Source organism: Stomoxys calcitrans, chromosome 2 (genome assembly GCF_963082655.1).
Source record: "Stomoxys calcitrans chromosome 2, idStoCalc2.1, whole genome shotgun sequence".
NCBI classification, from domain to species: Eukaryota; Metazoa; Arthropoda; class Insecta; order Diptera; family Muscidae; genus Stomoxys; species Stomoxys calcitrans.
In genome coordinates this window covers 12,962,158-12,984,903 of record NC_081553.1, presented here as the reverse complement: position 1 = coordinate 12,984,903, position 22,746 = coordinate 12,962,158, and the positions used below count along the sequence as shown (strand labels likewise).

Sequence of the window (22,746 nt, the reverse complement as noted above, 5' to 3'; positions counted from 1 at the left end):
AAACATTTGGAGATTTAGTATCATATTATTGAATGGTTTGGGGGGACTGAACTGCAGGCTGACTACCTAACAAAGGAGAAGAGGTGTGCAAAAAATTAATTAATAGAATCATTTCTGGTAATTGAATCTGAAGGTAGAAGTGTATTGTGTTGTCATTCCGTTTGCAGGGATGGATATATACATTTCCGACCCTACTCGTAAAATATCAGACGATATAGCCTTATCAGTCAGTTGAAATGACGCTACAGTTTTTAAAAATAGTGAAATGGAGCTGAGACTAAGTAACAGACCAAGATCTCTGGTGGGAAACTCAGCTTCCCATTAGGTGGCGCCCTTTAGATGGACTATATCGTACTATATCTCGAAATAGCCCCCATATAGACTGACCTGCCTATTTAAGGTATGTTTTAATTTAATGTCTCATTTATTACTCGAATACAAGTAGCACTTCAAAGAAGAAAATAACATGGCTCCAATGGCTCCTTTGAATAAATTCCCTTCATATTTATTTTCAATAATTTCTTAAAACTTTCAATATTATTCTTTACGATTCTATGATTTTGGTGACTTCATCGACAAGACAAGTGTAAACATCGTGTGCATATATTTCAATTTCATTATCGCCTTTGGGGTTATTTCTCAAACATTCTTCGACAACGTCTTTGCCTTGCTCTGAACCCAAGTCCTTATTAGTTTGCTTAATAAGACGATTTACATGGAATCCGTGGCTGGTGCAGCAGATCTCCATTTTCTCTAAAGTGCAAACGATATATTTCCGCACTGCTTCATCGTTAGGAAAATCAAAATTTTCAATTTTCTTCTTTTGCGATTCGGTGAGTGAAATAGTCTCCATACATGCCTGACGAATTTCTCTGATTTCTCTGCTCTTTTTCGGTGTCCAGTCATCAGCAGAGACCTGTGGATGAATGTAAAGGAGTTTAGTTTAGCAGACCTATGGCAGATATATTTTACACGATGACATGGGTTTGGCAATGAAGATTTTTTCTATAAGACTTTTTATTTAAGAGCTTACACTACATTATTATATAAGAATGCATGTTGGGGATCATAACAGTAGATTCATAAACTGATAAGAATAAAATATACAAAAACAAAAGACAAATCCAGGGCATCGAATCTAAGATGTTTACAATTGGTTTTTGCTATCTGTTTAATGACTGAATTAAAATTTAGAAATCTCTCACACTTACACAGGCAAAAATGGCTAATAAAATTACCATGAATTTCATGTTTACACTTTTTTATTCTTTTAAGAAATGAAGTGAAATGTTGACAGGTTTATAAACAACTATTCCATATACCAATTTGAAAAGTCTTTGTACAAATGAATTTTTAAAACGAAAATCTCATTTCTACGACGACCCAAAGTTAATCGGTTATTATTTGACATTCTTGGCTTTTGACGGTGCTGATAATTCTGAGTTTTAAATATTTTTTTGTCAATAATTAAGCATTCTTTAGTCATCTAAGGCTTTTTAAAAATACAGTCTTGGTTTTTTTTTGACTACCCTGTTGACAGTGCAATGCTATCATCCAAATATTCAAACTAAATATACAAGTCCAACGATGAATGTGCGAAGGTGCTTCCGAAATGGCCAGCTTAGCAAAACAACAATAAAATAAACGAACTTAAAGTTCGGCAAAGCCGAATGTTATATGCCCTCCACCAAGAAACGCATTTGCCAAGTTCTTTGGATGGCTTCTTTTTATAAGTAGAATCTAAAACCATATTCTTATCGAATAGGCATTGCTTTTCCATACCAAGTATGATCCGAGCCATACCGTGTTATAGCTCCCACATAAACTGAACTCTCGATTTTATTATTTAAGCCAATAGAAGACCCAATTCTTATCCCATTATTGCACGATATATTTTATTATAACCGTACCATCCATACAAAAAATAGTCGAAATTACGTTCCATATAAACCCGTATGGACTCAACGAGAGGGATTGGTAGTAGTTCTTTGGCAACATACACTCAGAGAATGTTGATAGTTAAAACCAAAAAGAAACAAGTAAAAGCGTGCTAAGTTCGGCCGGCCCGAATCTTATATACCCTTCACCATGGATCGCATATGTCGAGTTCTTTTCCCGACACCTCTTCTTAGACAAAAAAGAGATAAAAGAAAAGATTTGCTCTGCTATTGGTCCAGTTCGGACCACAATTAAATTAAATGTTGGAGACCAGTGAAAAGCTGTATCATGCTACAGACCGATTCAGACTATAATAAACACGTATGTAGTGGTCATGAAAGGCTCCGTCGTACAAAATTTAAATAATAATTGCAACCTCTAGAGGCTCAAGAAGTCAAGATCCCAGATCGGTTTATATGGCAGCTATATCAGGTTATGATCCGATTTGAACCTTACTTATCACAGTTTTTAAAAGTCATAATAAAATACGTCACGCAAAATTCCAAAACGGATAAGAATTGCGCCCTCTAGTGGCTCAATAAGTCAAAATTCAAGATCGGTTTATATGGCAGCTATATCAGGCTATGAACCGATTTGAACCATTCTTGGCACAATTATTGGATATCATAACAAAACACGTCGTGCAACATTTCATTCCAATCGGATAAGAATTGCGTCCTATCGAGGCTCAAGAAGTCAAGACCCAAGTTAGGTTTATTTGACAGCTATATGAAAACATGGACCGATATGGCCCATTTCCAATCCCAACTGACCTACACTAATAGGAGTATTTGTGCAAAATTTCAAGAGGCTAGCTTAACTCCTTCGAAAGTTAGACGGACGCACATGTCTAGATCGACATAAAATGTCACGACGATCAAGAACATACATACTTTATGGGGTCTCAGACGAATATTTCGAGTAGTCACAAACAGAATGACCAAATTAGTATACCCCCATCCTATGGTGGAGGGTATAAAAAGGCGTTAAGTTCGGCCGGGCCGAACTTTGGATATATATGTACACCATTTTTAAAGACTGTAGTGTTATTTCAACAGACAGTCGGACAGCCGGACGGACATGTCTAGATCGTCTTAGATTTTTACGCTGATCAAGAATATATATACTTCATAGGTTCGGAAATGGATATTTCGATGTGCCTCAAACGGAATGACAAAATGAATATACCCCCACCCTTCGGTGGTGGGTATGAAAACAACAAGGTTCACTTGCTGCTATAATGCATATAATAAATCAATGTATTCTGTAAAAAAAGGACTTGCCAGCCAGTTGTAAACTATGCAGACTTGTGTGCTTCTAATACTTGTGCGAATGCAGCCATTCGAAATGCGACAAACCCAAGTAATTTTGGTTCAACTATATTACGATAGATCCTATTCTCCAAATTCAATGTAAAATATAATTCAGATTCATATCGCCTCCATTCCAATTTCTTTACGATCAACGCAAACTTGTAATACCGAGGACTACATAGAAAAACAAAATCTTTCTTCATAACACTATTTTATAAATTTGTCCACACTAATATACCTTTGAGTGCTATTCGATTCTAGTTTAAGTTCAATTAAGAAGAAATAACTCCTCTGAAAGGAGTGCCGCGGAAAGACAAACTTGCTAGGGCAGTTTTAGAGGACCGTCTATGTTTCTATCTCACAAATGTCGCCAGCGTTTGTGTTGCGATAGCCACCAATGAAAATGTTCGGATGAGCGGGCTGAATTCTCTTTTATGTCGCAATTTAATCTTTATCGAAAAATTTAGTTTTTATTAATATCGTCTTGAAATATTTAAAACGCCCTTATTTGTATGGCTTTTCTATTTTCGTACCATTAACGATATGTTTTTCAAAGTTAAGTTTGACAGAAAACTTTTCAAACGCTTTATTTCATTTTCATTTAAAAAATTACGTAGAATTGTGTACTGTTGTTCTCATTGGGTCGATTGTTCCTTATGCCTCTTTGCGTGCTCCTTGCGAGCTTCAATTAGACACAAATGCATTTCGTAAACATATACATCATTCTCCTTATCGCCCTGGCGGTTGTTGTTTAAACAGTTGTCGACTGGTTCTTTGCCATCATCTCCGTGTAGCTCACTATTAAATTGCTTCGTCAACCGATCAGCATAATAGCCGTGTTCGGTACTGTAGATGCCCAATTTTTGCACGGCACACAAAATGAAATTGCGTACTGCTTCTTCGTTGGGAAAATCGAGAGCGTTCATGCGTTTTCGTTGGTCTTCGGTAATAGGCACTTCGTTCAAGCATTCGTCACGAATGGATTTTAATTCATTGATAACCTTGGGTTTCCAGTCATCAGCGGAGATCTGCAAACAAATATAAAAGCACAAAATGTTTACCATCATATTCACTTCAAAGCTAGGAGCAGATTGAGGAAGTACAAATGCAAAACAAAAGAAAATGTTTTCCTAATCCAAGTACAGATCAAAGAAGAGACTTCTTTCATATCACTGAATGCTGTCTCGTTCAAGCTTGGGCTCAAAGATAATGCAATCTTCTATTTACAGACGAGTTCAAAGCGCATACCGCAATGTCATATCCTTCAGTAGAAACAAAATGTTAGGATCTACCGCTGGTAATTTTTTTTTGTCACTAGTATTTCAGCCCAGGTTCGCAGCTTTATAGACGAACATCATGACCTATGTGCCACAATCGATCACAAACTTGAAATTGTCGCTGTTTACAATACTTTTATCATTTGTATTATCTTACTTTTACATTTTTAAAAGACTTATACAAATTTTACACTCACGCAGACAACGACGGCCAATGAGATGATCAAATATTTAATTGCTTCGAACATAACGATTACTGGAAGTTGCTCGTTCAACTGATTTTATAAAGAATTCGTATGGGCAATATAAGCGACGATGAGTTCAAAGCAGAGCTGCCAACGTATCTTGGCAATTTAAACCAAAACAAGTAAAAAGGCAATAAGTTCGGCCGGGCCGAACTTTGGATACCCACCACCTCGGATATATACGTAAACCACCTTTCGTCAAAATCCGGAGAAAAATGTATACCTTATGGCCCATAGCAGCTATATCGAAATATCCTCCGATTTGGGCCACATACTAATAAGTACAAGTCATTTTTCAATTGTGTATAACAAATGTTTGATCTTTTTAGTAGCTATTTTAGTAGAAATATCGGTCTATAAGGCAGTTATATCCAAATCTGGGCCGATTTGGGCCTAGTTGCAGAAAAAGTTCGAAGAGCCTAATACAACTCACTGTCCCAAATCTCGGCGACATCGGGCAGTAAAAGCGCCTTTTATGGGCTAATAACCTTAAATCGAGAGATCGGTCTATATGGCAGCTATATTCAAAACTGGACCGATCTGTGCCATGTTGCATAAGTATACCGAGGGGCTCAACTTAACTCACTGTCCCAAATTTCGGCGACATCGGACAGTAAATACGCCTTTTATGGGCTCAAAACCTTAAATCGAGAGATCGGTCTATATGGCAGCTATATTCATATCTGGACCGATCTGAGCCAAATCGAAGAACGATGTCGAACTTCCTAACACAACTCACTGTCCCAAATTTTGGCGAAATCGGACATTTTTATGGCCCCAAAACCTTAAATCGAGAGATCGATCTATATGGCAGCTATATTCAAATCTGGACCGATCTGTGCCATATTGCATAAATATATCGAGGGGCTTAACTCACTGTCCCAAGTTTCGACGACATCGGACACTAAATGGACCTTTTAAGGCCCCAAAACCTTAAATCGAGAGATCGGTCCATATGGCACCTATATCCATATCCGGACCGATCTGGGCCAAATTGAGGAAGGATGTCGAAAGGCCTAACACAACTCACTGTCCCAAATTTCAGCAAAATAGGATAATAAATGTGGCTTTTTTGGGCCTAAGACCCTGAATCAGCAGATCGGTCTATGTGGGGGCTAAATGAAGATATAGTCCGATATAGCCCATCTTCGAATCTGTGGAAAATTTCAATATCAGCTCAATATTTCTATTTTTAAAGACTGTAGCGTGATTTCAACAGACAGACGGACAAGGTCTTAGATTTTTACGCTGATCAAGAATATATACTTTATAGGGTCGGAAATGGATATTTTTATGTGTTGCAAACGGAATGACAAAATGAATATACCCCCATCCTTCGGTGGTGGGTGTAAAAAAAGGGGACATACTTCTCACATATCAATGAGTGATATCCGATTCAAGTTTCAGCTCTATGATAAGGAACCTCAATTCTAAAGCAGAGGTGCAGAAAATGAAAATCAGATTGTATGCGTAAGGAAGGTTATGATAGGTTAAATGGGTTGTCCACCAAAGGTGAGTTAACTCGGAGGCCAGTTCGGCCCATTATGATACCCTAGAAAGAAAGATAAGGGAAAGAAGATGTGAGATTTGAGACTTCGGATCACATCTAGAGGGCCTTAAAAAGTCATATCGGGATATCGGTACTTGGGGGGGCCTATATCACCACATTGACCGATTTGGATTAAACTTGGCACTGATATTGTAAGAAAGGTTTTTGGGCTAAATTGAACGCTTCTGGGATAAAAACTGACGCTTCTAAGGGTTCAAGAAGTCAATTCTGGGGATCGGTTTATATGGGGGCTATATCTGTTTAAAGACCCATTCGGATCATACTTGTCATGGATGTTGGAAGTCATAACTCAAGCCTTTGTTCCAAATTTCAGCCATATCCAATGGACATTGAGGCTTCTATGGGCTCAAGAAATCAAATCCAGGAATCGGCTTATAACTGTTTATAGACCGATTCGGATCATATTTGGCACGGATATTGGAAGTCATAACACAAGTCTTCGTTCCAAATTTCAGCCAAATCGGATGAGGCTTCTGGGGCTTAAGTAGTAAAATCGGCGGATCGGTTTAAATGGGGGCTATGTTCAAATCTGAACCGATATGGCCCATTTGCAATCCCCAACGACCTACATCAATAGGAAGTATCTGTGCAAAAATTCAAGCGGCTAGTTTTACGCGTTCGACCGCTATCGTAATTTCGGTAGACAGACGGAAGGACATGGTTAGATCGACTCAAAATGCCGAGACTATCCAGAATATATATACTTTATGGGGTGGCAATATTTCGAGGTGTTACAAACGGAATGACTAGATGAGTATACCCCCATCCCATGGTGATGGGTGGGAAGTCATAACTCAAGTCTTTGTTCCAAATTTCAGACATCGAATGAAAATTGAGGCTTCTAGGGGCTTAAGTAGTAAAATCGGGGTATCGGTTTATATAGGGACCATGTTCAAATCTGAACCGATATGGCTCATTTGCAATCCCCAACGACCTACATAAATAGGAAGTATCTATGCAAAAGTTCAAGAGGCTAGCTTTGCGCGTTCGACCGCTTTCGTGATTTCGACACACAGACGGACGGACATGGCTAGATCGACTCAAAATGCCGAGACGATCCAGAATATATATATTTTATAAGGTGGCAGATCAATATTTCGAAGTGTTACGGAAACGGAATGACTAGATGGGTATAATCCCATCCCATGGTGGTGGGTATAAAAAGAAACACGAGACCTCCCAGAGTTACGTTCGCATGATCACCCAGATCGCTGAACCGGCGCTCCAGAAATGAGAGGCTGCGGCCTGCTAACACCGCACCTCTAACCGTTCCAAATTTTAAAGAGATATCTCCACCCGTTCTCTCACAGCATATTTTCGTAAGTTTTTTCGATTTTCTCCCACTGTGCAATGGTCGAACTCGGCTATAAAAAGCAAAAGTTTGCCCCTATTCCTTAATGGAATGTTCATGGACAAATTGGCATATTTAATATAATCCAATTGTAGATAAATGATATATATGGTCCGAATCTATCCATAACTTTATATAGCTCCAATAGCATAGCAATTCTTATCCACTATCCTTTGTTTGCCTATAAACAAATACCAGGCAAAGAACTTGACAAATGCTATCCATTGGGGAGGGTAAATATTGGGTTGCCTAAAAAGTAATTGCGGATTTTTTAAAAGAAAGTAAATGCATTTTTAATAAAACTTAGAATGAACTTTAATCAAATATATAATTGCCATTTTGTTCGATAACCTTTTGCCATCTTCCTGGCAAATTTAGTATTCCACGCTCATAGAACTTCTGGCCTTTATCTGCAAAAAACTGAACCAAGTGCGATTTTATAGCCTAATCATTGCCGAAAGTTTTACCATTTAAGGAGTTCTGCAAAGATCGAAATAAATGGTAGTCTGATAGTGCAAGGTCAGGGCTATATGGTGGATGCATCAAAAGTTCCCAGCCAAGCTCACTCAGTTTTTGGCGAGTGACCAAAGATGTGTGCGGTCTAGCGTTGTCCTGTTGTAATATGACACCTTTACGATTGACCAATTCTGGTCGCTTCTCCTTGATGGCTGTATTCAATTTGTCCAATTGTTGACAGTAAACATCTGAATTGATCGTTTGGTTCCTTGGAAGCAGCTCAAAATATACCACACCCTTCCAATCCCACCAAACAGACAGCATAACCTTCTTTTGGTGGATATCAGCCTTTGAAGTGGTTTGAGCTGGTTCACCATGCTTGGACCATGATCGTTTTCCACTAACGTTGTTGTAAACAATCCATTTTTCATCTCCAGTTATGATTCGTTTTAAAAACGGATCGAATTCATTGCGTTTAAGGTGCAATTCACAAGCGTTGATTCGGTTTGTTAAATGAATTTCTTTCAATACATGTGGTACCCAAATATTAAGCTTTTTCACCAGTCCAAGACTTTTTATGTGATAATGAACGGTTGATTTTGGTATATTTAACTTCTCTCCTATCTCACGCTCAGTTACATGACGATCTAATTTGATTAATGCTTTGATTTGGTCATCATCAACTTCATTTGGCCGACCTGAACGTGACTCATCTTGAAAAATCTCCAGAACGTAATTTGCGAAACTAATTTTGATACTGTCTCCCTTTTAAGGCTTTATCACCATACACATCTCGTAACTTTTTAGCAACCTGCTCCGCGTTTTTTCCTTTACGGAAATAATAAAGTAAAATATGACGAAAATGCTCCTTTGTGGGCTCCATATTAAAATTGACGCCAAACAAACAAATGTAAACAAAATTTCGCGCAATTTTTTCTAAAGCAAGCTAAAAGTAACAGCTGATAACTGACAGAAGAAAGAATGCAATTACAGAGTCACAAGCCGTTGAAAAAATTTGTCAACGCCGACTATATGAAAAATCCGCAATTACTTTTTAGGCAACCCAATAAAATTTGGCCCCGTCCGAACTTAGTACGTTTTTATTTATTAGTATTTTGTCCAATACACCCCATTGCAATATATAACACTATATTGAACTACTTATGACAGTTTCGTGATAAAATATTTGGCAGATTCCATTAAAAATAAATAGCAACCCTGGTAAAAAAAAAAAATAACAACAAAATCTACTTAATCGCACAGTGAACGAAAAACAATTTTTACACTGGGAGAAAAATGACATTGCAAAATCCAGCGCCAATGGAGTTTTTATCATAAAAAGGTGTTGTTAAAAATATTGAAAAAATGCGGGGATTTTAAACGGGCGCTTTGATCATCGTCCCACCAAAATGTGTATGTAAACCCACCATAAGTTTAAATGAAACTTAAAACATAGTATGTACCTAGGATTTTCTGGTGCAATGTGGTATGGCGTTTGTAAACTCACAATCATGGAATGGATGTAACACAGGGTATTCTCAGCAGCACAAAAAAATTCATGTATGCCTGCAAAATTTCTACTATTTATGACTTTGATTAGACGCAAAATTTGCCTGTATGCACATGCTTTCATCAAAACAAAATTTAATTGATAAAAATGTTTAAAGAATATTCTCTAAATTATTTGAATGATTTTAAATGTTTATCAATTATTAAAGTTTAGTTATTATAGAAAATTTCTACTGAATCCATAGAAATAAATTACAAGAAATCTTCCACTGTGCCTGGGTGCAACTAAAAAAAATGCTATTCCTGTGCAGGAAACAAAAGTTTTCGCTGATAACACAAAACCTTGAACCGATCATATCATTATTTAGATAAATTATTGCTACTTTAAAGTGAATTTGTGAAAAAATCTAGTTTTTATAAATTTACTGGCTGACCCGGGTCCGCTCCACTGCGCCTTCTTTTACCCTTTTTCTGGAACAAAAGTTTCCTTGGAAAATTTATTTTCGACAATTAAAGATATTTTAGTGAAATACCATGCTACGAAAATAGTATATCGCTTGACTAACAGTTTAACAATATAAGTGCCTTTATCTGAATCCCATATGATCTTTATTGGTCTACGAATTTAAGATTGGATGTAAGGTGTCCTCTATTCTTAAAATACTTCGCTTCAGTCCGATATTCTCATGATGTCTGATTTAGTGGAGTTTTCAGGGGGAGAGGTGGTCCCCTAGATACTTGGCCCTGAAAAAATATCAACATCGTGCTCTTCTCTCAAATACCATTTATTTTAATATGGGGGCCATTGGCTTAAGAGGAGTTTACAGAATGAGGCGTACCCAAACACATGGCCCAAACACATCTACCCCCCAATACCTTTCATTTAAGCTCCACATTGTCATGGTCGGTAAATATGCCCGATTTAGGGGTGTGTTGGGGAGTGGGGTGGTCCCCCAAATTCTAAGCCCTGAAAATATATCAGCAACATGCTCTATTCCCATATTTCTATACATCGTTTTCTTGAACCCCATATTGCCATTGCCCTCAAAATTGGATATCAAATTCGTTTTCTAATCTCATTTAAACTCCTTATTGCAAAAGTCAGCAAATATGTCATGTTTGGGATATTGACCCTAAAAACTATGAATATTTAGTTTCACTCTCTTTAAGACCCAAATTGTCTTGGTGAGCAAATACGTGCTATTTGGGGGTTGTTATGATGGTGGGACGTCCGCTAGACAGTTGGCCCCTAATTTTGATATCAGATACGTGGTCTACTCTCACATACCTTTAATTTGAGCCCCATATTCCCATAGTCGGCAAACATGGCCGGCTTGGAGGGTGTTTTGGGGGATGGGCGGCCACTCAGTGAGTTGGCCTTGAAAATATATATCGGATTCGTGTTCCACTTTAAAAACCCTTTTATTTGTGCCTCATATAGCAATAGTCAGAAAATACTTACTATTTGGGTGGTCTTGTGGAAGTGAGGTGGTCCCATAGACACTTTTCCCGAATATTGGTATCAAATTCGTGATTTACTCCCAAAGACCTTTCATTTGAGTCCCATATTGCTATGGTCGTAAATTTGTCCCCTTTGGGGGATGTTTTTGGGAAGAGGCGGCCCCCCAAACACTTGGTCCCATATTTGGATATCAGATTCGTATTCTACATTAAAATACCTTTTATTTAAGCCCCATATTCCCATGGTCAGTCAATAAGTCCTGTTTGGGTGGTGTTTTGGGAAAAGGGTGGACCCCTACAAACGTGGTCCCACATTTGGATATTAGATTCGTATTCTACTCGCAAATACCTTTCATTTGAGTTTCATTTAGGCATGGTCGGTAAATGTGTCCGATTTAGGGGTGTTTTGGGGCTTGGGGTGGTCCCCCTATCACTTGGTCCGACAATTGGATATCAGATACGTTTTCTTATCCTAAATACCTTTCATTTGAGTCCCATATTGTCGTGATTGTTCTAAATATATGTTTGGTGGGTTTTAGGCTGGGGCAGCCCCCGTAGGTACCCCATCCGAAATTTGGACACCAAATTTTTGTTTTTAGGGTACTATATGAGAGCACACAAAATTTCGCTTAAATTGCACCACCCATCTCCAAGAACTGGCATTTCTGAAAATTAGGGTAAGGGGGAGGGTCCGCCCCCTTCAGATATCAGTAGTACCCTATTTTCACCACGGGGTCATTATGCACCATCATTGAAAATTTCAAGAAAATCGGTTCAGCCGTTTCTGAGTCTATAAGGAACACTCAAAAATACAAACAAACAAACCTACAAACAAACACAAATTGATTTTTATATATGAGAAGATTGTAGCTCAGGTGAATTTTTTTAAGTATTACAAACAGGACGACGAAATTGGTATACCCCCATCCTATGGTGGGGGGTATAAAAAGTTGCATGCATTGTAAATCTTACTCTAAATAATTACAACAAAATTCTAAATTAAGTTTGCATAATGTTTATTACCCAGTATAAACTTATGGTGAAGTTACATTTAAGCCAGCGATAAAATTAGACTGTGTGCATCTTAAAAATTACTAAAATTGTTTAGTAACAACTTGGGAAGTTTTTTAATTTTTGAAAAATGGCCACTATGAGTTTTCCCTCCAAGGACACAAGGTTTAACTTCAGGATTCTTAATTTTTATAAATGCTCTACAAAAGAAACAAAAATTTGCCATTTTTCTAAGTCTTTCATTGGTTTAGAGTTGGAAAGCAATTCAAAGTGCCCATATCTCATATCGGTAATCGATGACCCATGTTGTAAAGCCTTAATGCTACAAAGAGTCATATTTAATTGATTAAGTATATAAAATATTGATAATATGATTTATTTTCTGTTCTGTGAGTCTTTAAGATTTTTTTTATTAATTTTTTACATATTTTGTTCTTTTAAGCTTGCTTAGCCAATTGTTCTTGACGCGACTTTATGTATGACTTGACTTTCTGACCAACTTCACTGGCCATCAGGCACTTATGGACCTCATAGACATGAACATCGTTGGCCTTATCGCCCTTGGGGTTACTGCTAATACAGTCTTCGGCCAATTTTTTTACATCATCCTCGACCATGTCCATTTTGAATTGTTTGGCAATGCGATCGGCATGATAGCCTTCATGGGGGCAGTAGACATCCATTTTCTCGGAGGTGCACATAAGATATTTGCGTACTGCTTCCTCATCGGGGAAGTCGAATACCTTCATGCGATTCATTTGTTCCTCGGAGAGAGGATGTTCCTGTAAGCAGGCAGCACGAAGAGTTTTGATCTCATCGGCGGTCTTGGGTTTCCATTCCTCAGCGGATACCTGGAAAAGAATGTTATATTAAATAGTTTTCACATTTAAGGCGTTTGTTGTAGTGATTTGCTATACGCTTAACTAAAGGTGTACAAACTTCATCATTCCGTTTCTAACTGTCTTCATTCACAGCGAAAATGTCTATTAAATTATTGTGAAATCCGATGGATTCTTTTCTTTCAGAACACACACAACAAATACAACAGTATTGAAGCAGAGTTTATTCGGCCAATTTCATGAGCATTTAATTATATTTCCTATTAAAATTGAGCGAAATTTATCCTGATGCAGCAACATGTCGCTACTATTTTGCTCATAGAACTCAGTACCAGTACTATGCCATTTTTATACCCACCACCGTAGGATAGGGTGTATATTCATTTAGCCATTCCGTTGGCAACACATCGAAATATCAATTTTCGACCCTACAAAGTATATATATTTCGGATCGTAGTAAAATTCTAAGACGATTTAACGATGCCCGTGTGTCTGTCCGTCCGTCAGTTGTAATCACTCTAGAGCCTTAAAAAATTTAGATATTGAGCTGCAATTTGGCACAGATACGTCTTTTTGATGCACGCTGGTTACTTTCTTGAACGGGCCAAATCGGACTATATTTAGATATAGTTGCCATATAGGCCGATCTCCTGATAAAGGGTCTGAATACCATAAAAGCTTAATTTATTACCCGATTTTGCTGAAATTTGCAACAGTGGGTTATTTTAAGCCTCCACACATCTGACCTAAATATGGTTCAGATCGGACTATATTTAGATATAGTTGCCATATAGACCGATCTCCCGATAAAGGGTCAGAAGCCCATAAAAGCTTTATTTATTACCCGATTTCGATGAAATGTAGAACAGTGGGTTATTTTAAGCCTCCCGATTTCTGATGTAAATATGATTCAGATCGGACCATTTTTGGATATAGCTATCATATAGACCGATCTCCCGATAAAGGGTCTGAAGGCCATAAAAGCTTTATTTATTACCCGATTTCGATGAAATTTAAAACAGTGGGTTATTGTAAGCCTCCCAACATCTGACCTAAATATGATTCAGATAGGACTATATTTAGATATAGCTACCATATAGACCGATCTCCCGATAAAGGGTCTGAAGGCCATAAAAGCTTTATTTTTTAACCGATTTCGTTGAAATTTGGAAAATATGGTACAGATCAGACTATTTTTGGATATAGCTATCAAATAGACCGATTTGCCGATAAAGGGTCTGAAGGCCATAAAAGCTTTATTTATTACCCGATTTCGCTGAAATTTAGAACAGTGGGTTATTTTAAGCCTCCCGACATCTGACCTAAATATGGTTCAGATAGGACTACATTTAGATATAGCTGCCATATAGACCGATCTCCCAATAAAGGGCCTGAAGGCCATCAATGCTTTATTTTTTATCCGATTTCGCTAACATTTTAAACAGCGAGTAGGTTAAGACTTCCCTACATCCGACCTAAATATGGTTCTGATCGGACTATACTTAGATATAGCTGTCATATAGACCGACCTGCCGATAAAGGGACTGAAGCCCAGAAAAGCTTTATTTATTACCAGATTTCGCTGAAAGTTGAAACAGTGAGTTTTTCTGAGCATCACGTTATCCGACCTTAATATGATTCGGATCGGTTTATAATTGGATATATCTGCCAAAACGACCAATATTTTGTTTTACAATTTGAATTGAATACTGACTTGTATATTAGACCACTCAATGTCTGTGCCGAATTTGGATGCTTAAGTTATCCAATTTTCACTGGATTGTTACGAAATGGGGTTTACGTATATACCCGAGGTAGTGGGTATCCAAAGTTCAGCCCGGCCGAACTTAATGCCTTTTTACTTGTTTACAGTGCGTTTTGACATTTGTTCGTGGGAAAAGTAGAAGTCAGTACTATGATTGAGATTTGAGAGTATTTTTGAATTTTCTTATTGTACACTTCCCCTAATATTTAACACCTCATAACATCAATCTATTCTTGTCCTTCCTTCCTACACTCTGAAGTTGGCACTATATCCTTCGAAGGAATAAATCAATCCGCCAGCAATTTTGCACATGTAGTTTGATATTCGTCCTTAATATTTGAATGTATAGCTGCTATATAAACCTATTTAAAGTCTTCAATCTAAGCAAAAAAATTCTAAGTAAAGTTTAGTAGTTCCCTTCTACACGCACGCATTATTCTCAAATTTCTTTCAACAAATTCTCAAATAAGCTCTGCCAACTCGTCTGCAATTTTAGCAAAATTCATGGTAGTGGCTACATGTCAGCATGATTATTGAACAAGCGAGTTTTTTCCAATTCCACCAAAATAGTTTCAAATCATGTAGAATAGTTTTGAAAAACTCTAGTAACTTCAACAGGAGACAAGTAATCACCATTACACCAAAAATCTCACTTTATGCAGTCAACCACCTTTGATTCAAAATTTCAAGTCACTGTAATTTTGCTGTCTTGAATTTTGTTTTGTTTTTTTTTTAGTTTTTTCACTTACACAGGCAACAATGACCAACAAAGCCACAAAATATTTCATTGTGTCGGTGTTCTTTACTTTCACTCTTTCTGGAAGCAAGGGAACGAAGTAACACAAGGTTTCCAATCAACTGATCTTTATAGGAATTGAGATAGTCTATATAAGCGATGACTTCGAGCTCAACAATAAAAAAAAAAATAAAAAATTCCACTTTCCCAGCGAGACTCAGCTTGTGACTTATGCTGATAACAATGAGATTTGAACCTTTCACATCTTATGGCACACATAGCATCCATTGTCTGTCTGTACATGCAGACTCTGTGGTGATAAGTGTCATTGGGATGCTAAGGCAAAATCAACTTTTAAGTACATATTTGCGTAGGTTTAATATTTATATGTGTATATATAGAAAGTAGCGATTGATCTTATTCTTTGGTACACCGAACAAATAATAATTTGCATTTAAAGCTGGTTTTTTTTATTAAAAACTTGAAACTCTACATTAAAGGAGTACTGCTGTAATTAAACAAAACCTATAGACCCAAACTGAGCTTAGCCTTTAATAAGGTTGCCTTCGGAATCAACTAAATCCGTTAACGAATACTTTGCAAACCCTCGTTGTATGGGTTTGTCAGATTATATTGGGTTGCCCAAAAAGTAATTGCGGATTTTTCATATAGTCGGCGTTGACAAATTTTTTCACAGCTTGTGACTCTGTAATTGCATTCTTTCTTCTGTCAGTTATCAGCTGTTACTTTTAGATTGCTTTAGAAAAAAAGTTAAAAAAAGCATATTTGATCAAAGTTCATTCTAAGTTTTATTAAAAATGCATTTACTTTCTTTTAAAAAATCCGCAATTACTTTTTGGGCAACCCAATAGAATCACTACCACTGTTGCCAGCTGTCCACGCATGAGATTGATCATATATAGGACGCTTTATGGCACTCTTTTCTAATCGTTAGTAACAATATCTATATGTTTTTCGATCATTTTTTTTACGGTGCAGGTATTTATAACGAAAAATTGTCCCATGTTACCATTCGATGATCAGAGTTTTTTTCACTCTCTCTGAAGAAGATAAGCCAGGAGCAAATGTTCATGCTCTAATGATAAAGAGACTTTTCGGCGGACACTGATAGTCAAAATGTGCCAAAGCGTTGCTCGACTTGACTTCTTGGATTTGTTTGCTGATAGTGATGATTATTGTATTACATCTATATGTTCATTTATAGGAATTTCTTGGCATTTATGTTGATTCTAAAGATTGAAAGAAATTTTTGAAGAAAAAGTTTAAATTTAGATGATGGAATTTTTCTTACATGCTGGAGATATTATTATCCCAGTTATCAAAAATGCCAGATCTCGGAGATGGGTGGTGGGATTTTAGCGAAATTTTGTTTGCACTCTTATAGTAAACTAAAAACAAAACATTGGTGTCCAACTTTGGGGTGGGATATCGGGTGGACCGTCCACCCCAAAATCCTTGAAACGGGATCTATGGATCAATCATTACAATATGGGATTCAAATGAACGTATTTGTGAGTAAAAAAAGAATCCGATATTGAAATGTGGGACCAGGTATTTTTGGGGGCCGCTCCACCCCCAAAAAAATATGACAATATGGGGCTAAAAGCTATTTTAGAGTAGAGCACGAATCTCATATATATTTCAGGGACCTCCTTTTTAAAGTAAAAATTTATGACAAAAATTTTCACATGTTTTGCACTAAATTTATTTGGTCTTGAAATAATTCATACAATCGGATATCCTTTGCTGCGCTACAAATGAAAATACTCTTAAGAGCATAGTTTCAACCTTTCAACATACCTTTTGGACAAAACCTACCGACGAGTTTGGGTGGTCCGAAACGAAATCGCGATATAGGAAACCAGTCAAATGATATTACAAAGCAACAAATACAATTTTCTGCCTAACTTTAAACATCGAGGGTTTTTTATACCCTCCACCATAGGATGGCGGTTTATTAATTTCGTCATTCTGTTTGTAACACCTCGAAATATGCTTCTCAGACCCCATAAAGTATATATATTCTTGATCGTCATTTCATTTTAAGTTGATATAGCCATGTCCGTCCGTCTGTCTGTTGAAAGCGCGAAGGAGTAAAGTTAGCCGCTTGAAATTTTGTACAAATACTTTTGATTAGTGTAGTGTGTAAATGGGCTAAATTTACACACTACATATATATATATATATATATATATATTTGATATAGCTGCCATATAAACCCATCTTGGGTCTTGATTTCTTGAGCATCTAGAGGGCGCAATTCTCATCCGATTTGACTGAAATTTTGCACGTGATGTTTTAATACCACTTCCAACAACTGCGCTAAGTATGGTTCAAAGCGGCCATATATATGGTTCAAGCGGTTTGATATAGCTGCCATATAAACCGATCTTGTGTCTTGACTTCTGGAGCCTTTAGAGGGCATCACTGATATGACTCTTATAGCTATCATATAAACCAATCTTAGATCTTGACTTCTTGAGCCAATAGAGCCCGCAATTCTAATCCGATTTCGCTGAAATTTTGCATGAGGTGTTCTGCTATAACTTCCAATAACTATCCTATGTATGGCGCAAATCGGTATATAACTTGATATAGATTGCGCAATTCTCATCCAATTTAGCAGAAATTTTGTACAACGGCTTCTCTCATGACTTTCAACATACGTTTCTAATATAGTCTGAATCGATCAATAGCTTGATACAGCTCCCATATAAGCGCAATTCTTATCCGAATGAACTGAAATATTACACAATGACTTATACAATGTTCATCATTCATTTATGGTCGGAATCGGACTATAACTTGATATAGCTCCAATAGCATAACACTTCTTATTCAATATTCTTTGTTTGCCTAAAAAGAAATACCTCGCATAGATCTAGACAAATGAGATCCATGGTGGAGGGTATATAAGATTCGACCCGACCGAATTTAGCACGCTCTTACTTGTTTTTTTCTATCAGCCAACACGCAGGAAATGTTCCCTATGAATGCAGTGCATTGTTTTGGCGAGAGGAGATTAGGAATTGGAGGGGGTAAAAGGATGTAGTACTTATTGACATTTGTCTTAAATCTTTGGATGTCGAAGTGGGTGGGAAAAACATTAGCCGGAAGTCGATTCCACATTCGAAAGGTTCGGGCGAAATAAGAATTCTCCCTATAATACATTGAACAGTCCGCTGGCCAATCAATTTTAAACGGGTGTGAGTTCCTGGAATGTCTAGTATCCCTGACATACATCCTTACATCAATAATAAGAAAACGAATATCAGACGAACACACATCATGAAAATACCGATAGAACAGCGCCAAACAACCCACATTGCGACAATGATGACGGGAGGCAATAGAGTTGGATACCCCACTAACCCCAATCAACGCCATCGCTCTCCTCTGTACACGGTTAAGTAGCTCCATGAATAATGATTTTGAATCTCCAGCCCATACATGTGAGTTGGACTCCATTTTCGGCCTTATGAAAATGGTGTAGATGTTAAGAAGATCAGACGAAGTGAAGTAATTCTTACACCGTTTAAGGAAGCCTAAACACTTGAATGCTTTTTTCGACACTTCAAATACATGTTTAGCCCAACGAACATCACTTTGTATTTTCAAATCCGGAACATCAAATTGTTGAAAATGTTGAGCAATCACATTTTCAACAATTTTTAATGATTTCGTATTCTTTGTATATAAACCTGATCTTCTGATCTCACAAAATTTGATTTTAGTTATATATATCCGCTATATAGACCGATCCTTAGACTTAAAGTCTTGAAGCAATAAATTGGTAATTTTTATTCGATTTCGATGAACTTTGCCACAATGAATTCTGGTAGACCCCTTGCAATTTCTGTGAAGTGCTGTTCAGATCGGACTATATTTGGATATAGCTGCCCTATAGAGCGACCGCCCGATCTCCCGATATAGGGTATTGAGGTCATAAAGGATTACCAAATTTCATTGAAATCGGATGAAAAATTACCAATTTATTGTATCAAGACTTTAAGTCTGGAGATCAATCTATGCAGCGGCTATGTATAACTAAAATACGATTTTATGAGATCAGCAGATCAGTTTATATACAAAGAATCAAAAAAATTTTGGAAAAATGTTTTTATACCCAAGTTGTCTGCAAAATTATAAATACCCAAATAAATACCCAAAAAAGGTATTTATTGAAATTTACCTAATAACTACCAAGCGTTGGGTATTTACCCGTTAGAAACCCATCTCTAACAATATGGGATTCAAATGAACGTTTTTGAGAGTAGAAAACGAATCTGGTCCCAAATTTGAAATTTGGCCAAACTGGCCGTTTTTACCCACTATGGCAATATGGGGTTCAAATAAAAGATATTTTAGAGTAAAGCAAGAATCTGATGTATTTTCACAGACCTCCTTTTTACAATCACCATTTATGACAAAAATGTTTACTAAAAAAACAAACAATGTATGTTTTATTTTATTTTAATACTATATACATCCAGAGAAAAGTTGATATCAAACGTGCTCTTTTCAATACCATACGATATTAATAGTAAAGCAACACAACAAGCAACAACAGATGAAATATTAAATGATTGGTACCGTTTGGTACTAGCTTTATTAGCGAACTGGTATTGGTTTCAATACCGAACTGGTACTGGTTTTTGTACCAAAACGTTATTGTTTTTAATATCAACCCATAATGAACCATTTTTAATCATATTTTATTTCGATTACATATGTATTCGATTGTGGAGGCCACCGTAGCGCATGCCCGCCTATGAAGCCGAACGCCTGGGTTCGAATGCTGGCAGGAATATCAGAAAATTTTTCAGCTGTGGTTATCCGCTACTAATGCTGGCGACATTTGTGAGGTACCTTGCCATGATCATGATCATAAGGTCAATTCTCTATAGCCTGGATTAATTAAGTATCAAATGGTATTAAAATGTTTTCCAATAACGCAAACAAAATAATACCAGTCGGTTTTGGCAAAGTGCAGTCCTTTTTCTATCAGTACGATTAATCGTTTCTTTCCATCTGTCATCGCGAGCTTTCGGTCAGATACCAGTACAACTTTGCATTAATATTCTATCCAGAGCATATGACTTGCTCCGCATAGGACCAAAATAAAACTCACCAAATAGTAGATCGAAATGTTTGCTAAAACAGCCGCGCTATGTTTCAGTCATATCTGCTTTCCATTTTTAACGGACCAAAATTGATATTTTAGCAAATTATTTGCTATTATTTAGGTCCATTGTTGGCAACATATATGAGGTAGTATGCCATGTAAAACGGACTCGGGCTATAAAAAGAGGCCCCTTATCATTGAGCTTAAAGCTTGAATCGAACTGCACTCATTGTTCCTTAATAGAATGTTCATGAGCAAATTTGCATATTTATGACCTTTTCAAATCTAGGAAAAATCTAAAAAGACTTACAGAAGTTGTGCACTTAAAACAGCAGGTTCAAAGAATAAGTTGTCTTGTCATAGTCGGAGAGATGATTTCCAAACCTAATAGGGCGCTGTAGTAAATCCTTTAATGGAAAATTCGTATGGGCTATATGAGTATTAGTTAGAGCTCACAACATTTTGATTACTGGCTTAGGCGTGTGTCCAATGTCGGTTATGTTCAAGTTTCTTTATAAATTACTTAATATTTTCATTTGTAAAGTTCAACTCGCTTATATAATATAGGCAATATAGTCCCTTGGAATCAAAGCCAATATGTATGTATGTATTGGGTTGCCCAAAAAGTAATTGCGGATTTTTTAAAAGAAAGTAAATGCATTTTTAATAAAACTTAGAATAAACTTTAATCAAATCTACTTTTTTTACACTTTTTTTCTAAAGCAAGCTAAAAGTAACAGCTGATAACTGACAGAAAGAATGCAATTACAGAGTCACAAGCTGTGAAAAAATTTTTCAACTCCGACTATATGAAAAATCCGCACTTACTTTTTGGGCAACCCAATATATTTGATAAATAAAATACACAATACTCGTATGCTTTTAATATTTCAATTTAGTCTCCAAATATTAATCACATCCTCCTTGCCATGTAGGATGCGCAAGTCCCTCGTATTTCTTATCCCACTCTTGTTCAACAATACATTTGATGACTTTAAAGATCATGGCATCCTCAGGCTCTACATTTTTGTATTGTTCCACACATTCGCGCACCAATTCACGATTGCATTGGCGATTTGAAGCTCTATACAAACTGTAGGCCAACCGATCAGGATCAAAGCCTTTTTCACTACTATAAACATTCATTCCTTTGGCGGTGCACAACAAGAGAGAGCGCATCTCGGGACAATCGGTTATCTGGCCCTTTTGCAAATCATCTAAAGTTTGTGACGGAAGGGGATTATCACCTTTGCACTTTCTATGAATGGCATTGGGATCTTCAGGATGCCAATCATATTTACCAGCGGCAACCTGATGTATTAAAAAAACGGTTTTGGAATCAACTTTGACAAATTAGGTTTGCAATCTTACCAACACCGTAATATAAGTTAGCAAAAATAAAATCACTTTGATCATTGCTGCCTTTGTGGTGTTTGGGTTTAGTCTGAATTAAATAGTTTAATAATTGTAATTCGATGAGGAAAATAGATCAGAATTATAGTGTACTTTGGTTCTCGAGATAAGATTCGGATGGGAGCAATGATAAGAACTAGACGAAGGTTTATAACATCAACCTTTCTGGATGCTTTGTTATACACATATATTTCACGAATCTATTACAATACTTTAGCCCATATATAGAGCAATTATACATTACAACAGCCAATTTATATATTACAACAGCCAAATTTCGTATAAAGTTAGAATAACAAAACTTCATTAAGTTTGCCTGTTATGGCTGGTCAATAAATTTATTATTATTTTTTATTTCTCCCAAACGGGAGAAAGTTGAACTAATCTGACCATCAGATAAATGATTTAAAAATACTTTAGACCCCCAACCGGCAGATGGATCTATATGGAGGCTACATCTAAACCATATTTGAGTCGAATGACGGGAAGCTTAAAGCAATTTACTGTTTCAAAATTCAGCGAAATTTGATAATAAATTCCACTTTTGTGGGTTTTAGTCCCTAAATCGGCAGATCGGTTGATATGGCAGCTATTTCTAAATATTGTCCGATTTGAATCATATTTGGGTCGGATTTCGGGAGTCTTTTTACAACTCACTGTTTAAAATTTTTGCGAAATCGCATAATAATTGCATCATTAATGGGTTTTGGACCCTT

The 22,746-nt window shown here is 36.8% G+C and overlaps 4 protein-coding genes across 4 annotated transcripts; all 4 read right to left on the bottom strand.

The window, feature by feature from the left end:
• Nucleotides 1-480: 480 nt before the first annotated feature.
• On the bottom strand, nucleotides 481-1,734 carry LOC106080587 (uncharacterized). The gene is made up of 2 exons (XM_013242005.2): nucleotides 1,212-1,734; nucleotides 481-916 (listed from the first exon to the last, which is right to left on the bottom strand). Exons 1-2 carry the CDS (start codon nucleotides 1,248-1,250, stop codon nucleotides 545-547), a joined length of 411 nt encoding a protein of 136 aa, XP_013097459.2. The 5' UTR covers nucleotides 1,251-1,734; the 3' UTR covers nucleotides 481-544.
• Nucleotides 1,735-3,807: 2,073 nt separating this feature from the next.
• On the bottom strand, nucleotides 3,808-4,792 carry LOC106080586 (general odorant-binding protein 99b-like). The gene is made up of 2 exons (XM_013242004.2): nucleotides 4,726-4,792; nucleotides 3,808-4,279 (listed from the first exon to the last, which is right to left on the bottom strand). The coding sequence occupies exons 1-2, from the start codon at nucleotides 4,774-4,776 to the stop codon at nucleotides 3,887-3,889; spliced, it is 444 nt and encodes a 147-aa protein (XP_013097458.2). The 5' UTR covers nucleotides 4,777-4,792; the 3' UTR covers nucleotides 3,808-3,886.
• Nucleotides 4,793-12,119: 7,327 nt separating this feature from the next.
• LOC106080579 (uncharacterized) lies at nucleotides 12,120-15,602 on the bottom strand. Its single transcript, XM_013241997.2, has 2 exons — nucleotides 15,485-15,602; nucleotides 12,120-12,982 (listed from the first exon to the last, which is right to left on the bottom strand). The coding sequence occupies exons 1-2, from the start codon at nucleotides 15,521-15,523 to the stop codon at nucleotides 12,569-12,571; spliced, it is 453 nt and encodes a 150-aa protein (XP_013097451.1). The 5' UTR covers nucleotides 15,524-15,602; the 3' UTR covers nucleotides 12,120-12,568.
• A 5,890-nt stretch (nucleotides 15,603-21,492) lies between these two features.
• On the bottom strand, nucleotides 21,493-22,096 carry LOC106080593 (uncharacterized). Its single transcript, XM_013242010.2, has 2 exons — nucleotides 21,989-22,096; nucleotides 21,493-21,928 (listed from the first exon to the last, which is right to left on the bottom strand). Exons 1-2 carry the CDS (start codon nucleotides 22,031-22,033, stop codon nucleotides 21,527-21,529), a joined length of 447 nt encoding a protein of 148 aa, XP_013097464.2. The 5' UTR covers nucleotides 22,034-22,096; the 3' UTR covers nucleotides 21,493-21,526.
• Between the last annotated feature and the right edge of the window lie 650 nt (nucleotides 22,097-22,746).